The sequence below is a fragment of the Xiphias gladius genome, chromosome 20 (assembly GCF_016859285.1).
Source record: "Xiphias gladius isolate SHS-SW01 ecotype Sanya breed wild chromosome 20, ASM1685928v1, whole genome shotgun sequence".
Lineage (NCBI taxonomy): Eukaryota > Metazoa > Chordata > Actinopteri > Istiophoriformes > Xiphiidae > Xiphias > Xiphias gladius.
Window position 1 is genome coordinate 22,301,269 of NC_053419.1, and position 13,613 is coordinate 22,314,881.

Genomic DNA, 13,613 nt, shown 5'->3' on the forward strand with positions numbered 1-13,613 from the left:
GCAAAAGTATCAAAAATTCACAGAAACCACCTTCTCAAACGTGAATATTTGCGAGTTTTCATAGTTTTCTATGAAAGTAAACGGAACACAAGTTCAGTTGGACACTTTTTGCTATTTTCTGACACTTTATACACTGAGCGGTCAATTGATTATCAGAGAAAATAATTGACAGATGTATTGATAACTGAAATAAATTTGTGGTTGCAACCTGACAGTACTTCCATGATGGAATGATACGACCTGACCCTTGTTTTTTTTTTTTGTGTGTGTGTTAATTACTTTCAGCTTTTCCACCGCAGGTTTCCTGTAAAGGAACTCACGCACACACACATAGCCGTTCTCAGTCCAACATTCCCGATAGCGAGCCGTGTTCTCTCTAACCGGAGCCACATTTCAGCGGACCCTGAACGTCACACGGGGCGGCGCTGCGTTCACTGTCCCCTCCCCCAAAACCACGAGGCTCCGGTGTTGACAGGCCAATCACCGCCCACAGGCACGCAGCGTTCAGCCCCGGCTTCACCAGTCCGGCACCGGGACGAGCCTCGCCGTGTCTCCGTCTGTGCTCTCTCTGTTAACGCCCACCGGTAAAAAAGAACAAAAAACAAAAAAACAAAAACCCACCGTGCGGGAGCAGAGACGGTCGTTATTACAGCTACCACTGGTTTTTTTCTTTTACAGCTAAAGATTTCGGTTATCAGATGCGGCTCACAAAGGATTAGCGGCCGTGCGGGAATTCCGCCCTCACGGAGCTAACCGGACAGACCCCGCCTCCCATTAATTTGTCAACAAAGGGGTTTGACAAGCTCGGAGAAGCCCTGCCTCCGTGTTCCCATAAAAGGATGATTTGGCCATACACGGCCAACAATCAGGCAGTGGGTGACCGTTTTTCCCTTCCCTGTCCCGTTCATATGGTGTGTTGACTTCCTCCGTCGCCGTTAAAGCGGAGCTATCATGGCGGAGCGCGTACAGCAGCCCCCGGCCAAGCGGCTCTGCTGTAGACCGGGCTACAACGCAACATGTAGGCAAGGCCAGCGGGCCGCCTGGGCACCGTGCGGAGGCTCGGCCGCCACCCAGGGCGAGTCGAGCAAAGCCCAGAGCCCGGAGTCTCTCCTGGACATCGCGGCGAGGAAAGTCGCCGAGAAGTGGCCGTTTCAGCGGGTAGAGGAGCGTTTCGAGCGGATCCCGGAGCCCGTTCAGCGGCGGATCGTGTACTGGTCTTTCCCGAGGAGCGAGCGGGAGATCTGTATGTACTCGTCGTTCAACACCGGCGGGGAGGAGATCGCGAGTAGCGGGGAGAGCGGCGACGACACGCGGCTGCCATTCCGACGGGGCATCGGTCTGCTGGAGAGCGGCTGCGTGGACAACGTACTGCAAGTCGGTGAGTGATGGGATGGGACCGGACATATCGGGCACAAGCGCAGCCCTACATGGACATTAGTCACCCAGAGAACAACAACGTGGCCTGTATTAAATATCATTTGTGTGAATGACTAGAATAATGTAGGAAGATAAAGTGACAGGCTTTGACAACAAAGGGTGAAGCGGTCAGGCGATAGACACAGAGAGGCTACAATGGGGCTTTAAATCTGCTGGGTGCATGAATGGGAATGTGTGACTGGGGCATTTAAATCCTGTTTTGCTCGGGGCAGTTTGAATGTGAAAACCAGGGCAACTACAAAGCCTCAAAATCCGCTAATTGCATTGAAAATGCAAGCTGTGGCTTAAAAAAAAAAAAAAAGAAAAAGAGCCAGGAATTCCCACATCCCAACCCCACCAGAATCCATTGAGAAACGTTAACAGAAGAAAGACCCATATCTGCTGTCTGCTGCTGGCTTGGAGGCAGTAATGTGAAATCCAACCATGTCAATTTGTGACAAAAAGTCCCCAAGATTTTTTTTTCTTAAGCTGCTTTGGGGTCAGGTCATGGGGACGAGCAGAGCTGCTATAGCATCGGGAAGCACCTGAAAGCACTTATTGTGTCTTTTAATACCAATATCAAATCGAATTGACTGAGCTCACATGACTTAAAATAAATATTTGGAGGCATTAAAGCTCCGTTTTTTTGGATTTTAATCTCACATTTTCCTGCTGGATCTGTCTCATTCAATAAATTCGGGAGCCAGACAGTGTGACCTTTTTTTTTTAAATCAGTTTAAGAATGATTACATAAAACTATTGAGTAATAAGGGAAGTGCTCAGTGTTGGGTTGGGTCTCAACTGACACAAATTGCATTTGAATGAGTTGTTCTGTGTGGCACAGTTGAGATGTTGTTGAATAATAATTGTATTAGCACGTTGCGTGTTTGTCAGCCTAAATTGAGTTTGATCAGCGGATGCATGTGCTTCGCTGTTCTGCAAAGTGAAGCTAATAAATGTGAACTACTGAACTGGAAAAAAGTCAAATACGCAGTCTCACGTTGTCGACGTTATATATTTAGATCTAGTGGAGCGACGGTATGTAGCTGGTGGGATGTTTTTAGTGCAGAATAACCATTACAGAAGTGAATGTGCCCTCTTTTCTGGAGGTGAAAATGAGAACAGCCCAGCGGAGCTGGCGTGTCTGCCTGTTTAAAAACCCACTGAAAGGAGGTGTGGATTTTTTTTTTCTTTTTTCTTTTCTGAGTGAAACAGGAACAGACACCTGTGTGCTGAATTGACAGTTACTTTTTCCTCCACCAACAACACCAACCAGTGACTCTACAGCATTTGATTTAATGGCATTTAGTTGCATTTTTCCCTTTTTTTTTTTTCATGCTTAAAAGAGCACAGCCCTCTTTCAGATTTTAATCACCCAGCACACATATCAAATACCCAGCATTCCTATTGTGAGTTTGGCACTTTGTTCCTATTTTCATGTTCATTTGTGTCTTTCAAGCTTCCTGTTGCCTCCAAAAGGAAGGCAAACAAAAGCATCTTTTCACTCCCTTGTTAAGTAGAAGAGATTTGGAAGGAGGAAGCGTATTGAGCACAACGATTCTTTTAAATGGGCCAGGATTCACATGAGTCTACAGCCAATTGGTCCGGGTTCTTGTGTGTATCTATAATCGGGGGAGACGACAAAGTGCGCTCGGCTGTGAGAGAAGCAGAGTGGTGTTGAATTGAAGAGATAGCTCAATTTAATGAAGACACTGTCCAGTTTACAGCCTTTATCATTGCGTGGTCAGCTGGGAGTCTTTGATTGTGCTGCAGCCTGTCACCTGTGAGATCACGAGAGCCGGGACACCTTCTCAGAGAGGACTGTAATCCCATTACTCTGCATGGTTAATTTGAATTGTAATGCAATCTGAACACTTGAGTTTCTGCATGACCAGTCCCTCTTTCCCCTCACTTTTAAATGCAGGAGGTTCATGTGGGCTTTGTGTACTCACTGAAGGGCCACAGGGAATACACGCTCACAACACACACCAGCCTCTGTCCTGCCAAAGCGAGAGGCCTATATATATTCCTGCATATTGGGAAATGTTTCTGTAGAGAAGAAACTGAATCTGGGTTGTTATTTCACAGAGGGGGGGGCTCTCAATATGCATGCTTACAAAGAAGAATAACAGTAGTGCAAACACACACACATAGGGAGGATTTCTTGGCTGATTGCACCCCAGCTTGGAATTTGCTGGAAAAATAGAGCCAAGAAGTGATAAATAAAAGATGTAATCTCCCCACGTGTGGCCTGTACCAGAGCAGGGAGGTTTTCTTGCAGCAGACCTTGAGGAAATGAATTGGCACACATTTGCTGTCATGGACCCTCCATGACAAACCCTCACTGTTAATCAGCACAAAGATAAAGGAAGCCATTTTTTCTCATAAGAGAAAAATTCTGCAGCTTCTCGAGTTTAGACTCGAGGGCTTCTTTATTCTCTGGTTGAAGCCAATATTGTAGTTCGTGGTGTTGTTGTTTTTCTACCAACGCCAAAGAAATAACTGAAGTCTGCTGCTGCTCCAAATACACTCTTGGTTGTAGGCAGTTTTAAACCAAACAATAAAAAAAGGGTCTAGAGCTTCACCAATTAGTCAATTAGTCAGCCTTTAAGATGCCAATAATTTGATGTTTTCAGCCTCTCACATGTGGGAATTAGCTTATTTTCTTTGTCTCACATGATGGTGAACTGAATAGTTTAGGGTTGTGGACTGTTGCTGGGACAAAAAAAAGGCCTTTGGAGACCCCACCTTGGGCACAGGGAAATATTGATTGACAGTCTACACTTATTTTCTGTTTTATACACCAAACTATTATCGGTAAATCGGGAAAATAATCATCACCTTTATCAATAATGAAAACAATTGTTAGTTGCAGCCCCAACAAAGTGATATTTAAAATGTGCAGTTTTTAATGTGTATGTTAAATCAAATCAAAAAGCTGATGCTGTAAGATCTTCTTAGATAAAAGATGAGGTGAAGAAAAATGTGGGAACCTAAACGTTCAGTCAATACAAGTTCAACACGAAAATGTAACCAGTAAAAAAAGAAGTGTTTTACAGTGTCCAAACCAAACTAGATCCTCACCAAACAAAGCACAGACAGGCAGCACCTTAATGCACTATTCAACTTCTTCCATGATCTTTTTTAAACCCACAGAGGAAGATCAGCTTGTCTGGTTTGAAGTCACTTCACAGTGAGTTTCACGCCGCGAAGCACCTAAGATAACCTTTCATCTCATTCAGTTTGCACTCAGGGGTCCGAAAGCAGAAATCACATCCTGTGCGCGGTAACTGGTGGTAAGATTTCTTGAGATGTTACAGAAAAAAATCCAAACAAGAGTGAAGCGAAAAAAGAAATAGATCTGCAAGGCACTAAAACAGAGCATATTATAATTGTCTTAATACAATAATAAGAGCGTAGTAGTTTTTAGCCAACATGACACTGTGTACATGGAAATGTCCAGCCAAGAAAATAAATGACTTTCCCCTAAATAAACGTACTATTTTCAGCAAATTTTCTTGATAAACAATTGAGTATAGGGCCTTAAGCCAAATCCATCATTTAATAGCCTCAACTGCCTTTTGGTCTTACTATTTTTAAGATTTCATTAAGCCCCTTTATCGACATTTGTTTGTAATTCAGAAAAGGGTTTCAGTTGTGCTAAGAACACTTCTTCAACAAGACCAGGTCAAACCCTAGTAAGTGGCTGGACCAGCCCTTTATCTGTTTGCTTCTCTCCTACTGTCTGTGCTCACACATGCAGTGTTTTATATACAGCCAAATTCCCGACAGAGCTCTTCTCATTTACACGTTTTTCCGTTTTTCAATCACGTCTGTGTCACCTGCCATACGGTCAATTGAACGAGACGCATAGAGAGGTGCGCCTGCGAAAGGAAGGTCTGACCTCGTGCTGACGGGGCAACACGGGCGACAACACTCTCCTCTACGGAAAGTAGATAAGGTTTGTCCAGGAAGTCGCTAGATTTTTCACTGGGCGCTTTCGTGAAGAAAACTCACTAAACGGTGTGAAAAGTTGGTAAATCTAGCGACAAAGGCTGCAAGTCGGCAACACTGCGTGTGAACTCCCTCCTGATGACGCAATAGAAACCGTTCGTGCCAATTCATTTTGAAAGAGGAATGGCCAACGGCGTAACTTCAGCTCTCAGTCATGTGGCAGTCGGCTGACCAATGGCATAACTTTATCACTCAGTCAGTCAGACAGTCGGACACTTCGCGTTTTTAGGGCTGGCCCCCCTGATGCGGTCCAGCCAAAAAGCGGTTTGTGTATATTCTGGGGTAAGTTATCAATATTGACAATTAAAACAAGGAAGCAGGTCACTCTTACATCAACTTGTGTCCTTTATCACAAAGACATGATGGATTAGAGCATTTGTGTCATTTAGAGGGGTTATTAGGGCTGCAACTATCTATCACATATAAGTAAAAGAAAAACAGCAAATTCTCAAAATTAATAAGTTGGACCTATCAAAATAGTTGCTGATAAATTTTCTGTCAATCAACTAATGGACAGTGTAATTGCTTTAAACAGTCAAGTTTTATCTCTCTTGTCTCTCAGGTCCTTTTTTGTTGCGCTTGTTGTAAAGTAATGATAAGCGATGATGCTAGATGAAAGTTCAGAGGATCACCAAAGATTTTACAATCAATCCTCGGGCGATCATGAATGTCTGCACCAGATTTCACTGCAGTCCATCCAGTGGTTGTTTGGGACATTTCACTCGATAGCACAAATGTGAACCTTATGGCGGTGCTGGAGGAGAAGTCAGGGGGATCACCAAAGTTATTAGGATTCGTCCTCTAGGGAACATGAATGTTTGTATAAAATTTAATGGCAATCCGTGAAATAGTTGCTGAAATATTTCAGTCTGGACCGACTGATCCATCCCTAGAGGCATCTCTCTAGCATAGCTTAAAAACAGCATTTCATAAAAAGATTTCCTGGATGTAAGATAAGATTCTAGTTAAGTGATCGGTATCTGGAGCCTCACTGCTTATGCATGAACGTTTCCAAAATACGGCAATAAAAAGGCCAAGAGCCACTGTCATTGACATCAGAGATAGTGTTTATCTCAGTCCTCCATGACCGCTGCCTCATGGCATGGACGTAGAAACAGCCCGTCTCAGACCCTGCGCACCAGTGCACGGGGCTGACGACGTATAGGTTTGAGCTGAAGTATAGGCTTCAGTGACGTGTTGAAGTATAGGCTTCAGTGTTTATGTGTGCGCCACGTGTGGTTATTTCAGTCGGAGAGGCTGGGATCGCCCAGTCAAAACAACTTCAAAATGGAGGAGGAAAATACACCAAACATGTAAACTAATATGCACCATCACATTTACCTAAGCAAAGAAACACATGGTGGGAAAACACATGCTGTAATGTGTTTGTTACCCATGCTACCCAGTTATTAGGTCACTTTTAACCTGCTTGCAACTTTTAAATGAGGTCAAGTTCATACCTTTACACACGTCGGAGGCCTGTCTCTCTTCGTCTGATCCTTCGCTGATGTTCCTCCATCTGCTGTATTAGGTCAAAGGTCACTGAAACCTTTTCAGTGTTTGTTGTTGATCGGGAAGAGGGGGATTCCTCCCACCTCTTTCCTCGTTTCACTTACCTGAATTGCCAGGATGGAAAGGAACTCGAGAGGTGAAGGACTTAGGGCTGCAGCTAAGGATTATTTTCATTATTTGTTCAAAAATCGCACTCTTTCTCTGAGTCATAACTCAGTCATATCTGAACACACAGACATTCTGCATATATTATTAGATTCTGGTTGACTTATACGCGTTGAGAATTTCATTGTCTCCGATGTCCTTCGTGAATAAACGTTGAGAGAACGCGAATAGTCGGGTGAACGAGAATCATCAGGCTTTTAAGTTTTCTTCTGGGAGATGTAGTTCCAAAACTTAGAGCATGATTATCCTCCAAACAGAATTAGAACAAAGAATAACAGTGACAAAATTCATTAATATTATTTTTTTTTTTTTTAATGTATTTCATTAATTTTTTTGTGAAGAGGGATATTAGAAAGGTGCAGTTTCGCTCTCTTGTCTGAGGGGAGGACCATAGTGTCCAATTTTGAAAACCCCTGATCTCTTTTTTTTTTTTTTTTTTTTTTTGGGGGGGGGGTGTGTTGGTTAAAAACCTAAAAGTCTGTTGTTTCAGAGACATTTTGTCTTTTCTATCTCAGAGAGATTTGTGTGTGTGTGTGTGTGTGTGTGTGTGTACCCATTAAAACTCTGCTGCCCCCGACATGGTTGTAACTGCGTTCACATCAGCGTTACCGTCATTTTGTACACTTCAGTGCAGAATTTGAGACGCCGTCCTCAAGTCTGTCACCGGCCCGTTGCTTCATAGAGGGCCGATAGGGAATGGCGGTCTGCTGTCACTGCCGTCTGTGAGGTTTGGCAGCACGTCCACCAAGATCTTATGTATCTGTAGTTTTCCTCACATTTCGTCATGTGACATTGAAGGAGTGCCCCGGTCTGTTTCCGTGGCTGGACGTCAGGTTGGGTTTGGTTCTGCTGGGAGCGCCGCGTAGTGTCACCAAACAGCGAAATCTCACTGGGTCTCTCTGGCGCGCTTTTGTCATCACCGGCATGAGACCGACCAGAGTCCGGCCAAAGAGTCCTGCTCTGTAAAAGACGTTCTGCCTGTCCTAAGACAGGTGTTGACCCCCTCTGCAGTCATCACTACATTCTCCTGATTTGCCGTGGTGGAGGAAATACTCAGATACCTAAGTAAAAAGTTCTAATAAAACAATCTAAAAATACTCCATTACAAGTAAAAGTAAGAGGCAAAATGTACCAAAAGCAAAACTACTCCCTCTGCAATAAAATGTTCCATGTGACTGATTTATTATTATATTTGACATGATTAGATTAATGCTGATGCATTAGTGTCTAAGTAGCATTTTCCTGTTGTAGCTGCCAGGTGGAGCTGGTTTTTCCTACTTTATAAATATAGCTCAGTAATTTACCCCGAGCCCCTCCAAAGGGTCACCAGATAAATCTGCAGGGTCATGAGATGATTAAATGGAAAGGGAGGAAGGAAAAACATCAAAAATGTTCTGATACACACATTTGCCTTATTTTTTTAGATTTCTCTCTCTCTCTTTCTGTCTCTGTCTCTCTCTCTCTCTCTCTCTCTCTGGTGTAGCTTTTAACAACTCACAGACGTCTGAAACACAACAAGGGGCCCCAAATAGGCCTTTTTAAGGGGCCACAAGGGAATAATGGGAACCACTGGTCTAAGCTTTCAAAGTGCGTTGCATTGTATAAACTTATCAAATTTTTTTTTATGTGAAATTTTAATCCGAAAAGTGACCCCAGCTGTCAGATAAATGTAGTGGAGTGGAAAGTACAATATTTCCATTTGAAATGTAGCTGAGTTAGAAGTATTAAGTAGCATGAATTGGAAATACTCAAGTAAATCACGAGTGCTTCAAAACTGCACGGAAGTACTGTACTTGCTGGTTTGCGACTATTCCGGCTGGTAGGCACCGTCGTCTGCTGGCGCGAGAATCGGGAAACGCGCTCAAAACCTGGATGCTTTTTGCACCGCAGAGGATCAAACCTTTACATCATGGCGGAGCTGATTGGAGCCTCTTTTACAATTACAACACAAGTCTACGGTTAATACTACTGCTTTGAATAAATTACGAGGTTGTATTACAAAGGTGAGATAATGTCTTTTGACATCTATGACATTAAGTTATTTGATATCATCTCTGGTAGAGCTGCAACAGTTAGTTGATTAACTGATTAATCAATCAGCAGAAAATTTCAACTATTTTGACCATCTGTTAATTTTTAAGTCATTTTTCAAACAAATGTGCCAAATGTTTTTCGATTCCAGCTTCGCAGATGTTAGCATATGCTGCTTGTCGTTGGTTTCCCATCAGTTGTAAATTGAATATATTTTAGATTATCGCCAAAATAACTGGAAGATTATTTCATAATGTAAATAATCATCCAGTTGCAGCCCTAATCTCTAGAGCTGAAACAACTACTCTAATATCAGTTTTGATCATCGATTAATCATAAATCGTTTTTCTAGCAAAACACCAAATAATCTTTGGTTTCAGCTTCTCAAATGTGAGGATTTGCTGCTTTTCTCCGTTTTTATATCATTGCAAATTGAATGTCTTTGGGGTTTTGGACTATTGGTTGGCTTTAGGAAATTGAATCCTATTTTCTAACATTTGATAGACCAAGTGATTAATCAAGAAAATAATCTGCAGATTCATTGTTGATGAGATGAAGGATCTCAATTCAGCATCGCAGTTCTGTGAGAAACAAAAGTCAAGGTCCTCTGTCCATTGAAAAGTTCCACATGGGGCAGTGTAAACTGCATCTCTGATATTGTGATACAACAGATACGTATACTCTTAACAGCTAAATTCAGCCTAATACACTGAATTAAACTGGAGCCAAGCATCTCAAAGCCCGAATTAGTGCTGGCTCTCCCTCTCTCTGTCTCTCTCACACACACACACACACACACACACACAGATGCTTACATGAAGCCTCAGGCGTCTTGTATACACTGATTACTGCTGGCGAGCTCTCTCATCTGCAATTTTATGAAGAATCAATGAATCGGTGCATGTGTGCGGATGGACACACACACACACACACACACCGTGCTCAGGCTTTTAGGTTGTTGATCAGCATTAATGATGTATGCATAGCACCTCGATATGCTTGTGCTCTTCACGATCAATTTTTATTGGAGCAACATCAGGCACATGCTTTTGAAACGAATGCCAGCCCCTTGCACACCCTGCCAGTTTGAAGTATGGTTTCACACTACATTGACCTTACTTGTATAAAGTTTTAGAAAAAGAAGAACCACACTGATTGTAGCGGAGGCGGTAGATGTTAATGTCCTACCACTGGGTCAGTCTTAGTTTTCCTGTTGTTGTTGCTGGTTGAAGTCTTGGAGTTCTGCCCAGGTAATTTCCAGGTCAGTGTTGGACACCATGAGGAATGTGGCTAAATTTTTCATTTCTGCTTCCACATGGATAGAAGACAGAGATGTGTACACACACACACACACACACACACACTTGGCCTAAGCTGTTTATAACACATTTCCTTTTTCAGTGGAGGGAAAGACTTTTGAATGATAACCCTGCTGTTATTCTATACTTTTCTTTTTGTCTAAAATGCCATGAACAATCCAAACCCCCCCCCCCAGTGGCAGATTAATCCACATTAGGTGCTCTAGTGGGTATTATGGGCAGCAGGATGGTTTGTGTAGGATTGAGTCAAAATAAACTACATTGTGTGTGTGTGTTCATGGTGATTACAGCTGAGACAAGTAGTCGATGGACAGAAAACTTTATCTACAACAGTTTCGATAATGGATTGTTTCCTTCATTTTCGAGCAAAGATGCCAAATATTCTCAGTTTCCGGGTCCTGATATAGTGAGGATTTTATTAATTTTCTTTGTCTCATTTGATAATATATTGATTAGCTTTGGGTTTAGGACTGTTTATTGGCTAAAACAAAGAATGTGAATGAGTCAGGTTGGGCTCTGAGTGGTAAAAATGGACATCTTTCACTATTTTTCAACATTTTATGCACAAAACAGTTAACCAATTAATCAATAATCAAAATAATCATTAGATACAGCCCTGGTGGTAATGAAGGAACATGTCACCCAGTGCAACGGTGTGTCTCACTGATTTGTTTTTAATAGTTGTTGGACAACAATGGAGCTCTCCTCTGGAACACAGGGGTAGGATATTTGAGGCTTTGAGACAAACACAAGACTTGTTATTGGGATTCATTCAGTGTTGGTTTTTGTTTTTCATGGGATGTGTCGACAATAACAAAAAAAAACAAAAACCCGAATATCACCAAGCCTCTCCTTTTTTAAAGGTCAAGGTTGGTTAGTAGTTAAAATTTACTTGTAGTGTCTCACCACAGCCGCTCCCCAATGGTTTAGCACTCTTTCCGCATCCATCCACGTCTCCCTGATCTGTATTCCTCTGCCGTATCCCTTCATCATTAACCTTCAACTGGAGGGAGAGGAGAGGCGGCAGAGCAGGGAGGCGGATGGAGGAGGGGAGGGACTAGTTTACCTCTGCCTGCCCTTAATCGACTCGATAAATCCTGTTTTGTTCTCATTGGCACGTAGCTTGTCCAACACGTCCACCTGTCCACGTAATGTTGCTGAGAGTATGACCAACTATTGTGGAAACACCCTGGGCTACCACTAACAATTATTTCATTATCAGTTAATCTGCTAATTGATATCATTAATAGTTTGTAAAATTAAACTTCAACTATTTTGATAAACGAGTCATAGTTTTAGTCTTTTTTTTTTTAGTCGAAGCAAAATTGCCAAACATTACCTTGTTCCAGTTGCTCAGTTGAGAGGATTTGCTTTGTTTTATGGGATTTTACACTGAACACCTTTGGGTTTGGGACCTTCGGTCAGAAAAAACATACAAAGACGCGAAAGTGAGCTTAAGGAAACCAGTGTGATGGGTTTTATGCTATTTCCTGACATTTCTAGAACAAAAGATTAATCACTTAAAGGGTTCTCCAATGATTTAGCACAGCACTACCATAAAGATAGGGGACTAGCGAGAGACTTACAAAAAAAAAAGGTAATGGGAAGGATATTTTGTTCCATAAAATGAAATAAAATGGTGACAATTTTCTCAAGCCACTGGTGACGTCTTCAAATTGCTTATTTTATCTGACAAAATATTGAGGTTTAGAATGCAATGATTTGTCAATTAAGGGGTTAGGAGATCAATACAAATTTTAATTGGCAACTATTTGGATAGTGTGAATAATTTTCAAGCAAAAATGCCAAACATCCACTGGTCTAAGCTTCTCAAATGTGAAGATTTGTTACTTTTCTTTGTCATATTTGACAGAAAACTGAATCTCTTAAGGCTTTGGTCAAATAAAACAGGCTACTAGATAGAGCGCTGCGAGGTGAGGGGCATTATAATGTCAATTTTTTTTGCTGGTTTATGAGGTTTTACAGAAAAAATCAAGTAATCATTCAATTAGTTGAGAAGACAATCGGCAGATTAATTGATAATAAAAAATATTGTTAGCTATAGTCGGGTTTACTGTCACATTAGACAGAGAAAAGCAGCAAATCCCCTCAACTGAGAGGCTGGAGTTGGGGAATGTTTGGCATTTTTGCTTGAAAAATGTCCTATATGATTAATCGATTATTTAAAAAAAAAAAAAGTTGCTGATTATTTTGCTGTTGAACGACTAATTGATTAAGTGACTAATCCTTTCAGCTCTAGATACACCTTTGCCTCTCAGAGTTTGTAGAAACACTCGCTTTTCTTGGAGGCGTTCGGGGAGTTTTATTAAAGCCTGCACTGTCTCAGCAAGTCAAAGCCTGCCGCTGTCCTCACCTCGTGGGAACCCTGGGCCTCACGGGGTGGTCTCTGAGGAGGAGGGCCCTTCAGACCTCCGCAGCTCTGCAAACAGAGCTCTCCAGTTAACAGGTGAAGTGCTGCGAGCATTTCATAAGCATTTCATAATGCAGCATATTAGCACAACTCACGATTTTCTGAGGTCATCATTGCCAAATGTCCTGTTCTTGATTTTTCGATTCTCATGGAAAAGAGGCCGCAGTCACACACAGAGAGAGGAAATGAAAATAAAAGTGTTTGCTGAAGGGCCTTTGGTGAGTGGTGCAGACTGAATGAGAAGCCCAAGCTTTTGTCTTTGAAGAACAGGCGGCTCGCCTCTCCCAGCCAGAGCGTTTGAGCAATGCTTACCTTTTTTTAAATGTGAACTTAAAGGTGTCATCCATCAGAGGCTGCTACCTTATAGCTCACAGCCAGAGAATGTTTAACGAGGACTGATGGTCCCCTCTCCGACAGAAGCCAACAGAAAACTTACAGTAGCTCCAAAATGACTGTTCACTGCACGTAACCGGTAGGTTGGCTTGCTGAAAGGGGGAAAAAACATCTTGTATCAACGTTCGGAGCGCACAATGGAAACAACATTCAACCGGTGCCAAGAGACACGCCCCACGGAGGCCTGAAGCGTGGAGGATTCAAACTTGACTTTGACTTTATGTGCAGTATACAGTTTCCCTCCTGCACGTGAACCTGCTCTGCCAGATAAAGTTCCTGCCACCTGCCCTCAGTATCTACACGCTTGGCCTTTCTCGACCCAGGAAGAGCAA

The 13,613-nt window shown here is 42.4% G+C and overlaps 1 protein-coding gene across 1 annotated transcript in view; it reads left to right on the forward strand.

Moving 5' to 3' along the window:
• The first annotated feature begins 504 nt into the window (after positions 1 to 504).
• Positions 505 to 13,613, forward strand: part of zswim6 (zinc finger, SWIM-type containing 6) — a 53,669-nt gene continuing 40,560 nt past the window's right edge. The window contains exon 1 of the mRNA XM_040157480.1: positions 505 to 1,378. Coding sequence (XP_040013414.1) covers positions 952 to 1,378 — 427 coding nt within the window. The 5' untranslated portion in view covers positions 505 to 951. The remainder of the gene's footprint in view (positions 1,379 to 13,613) is intronic.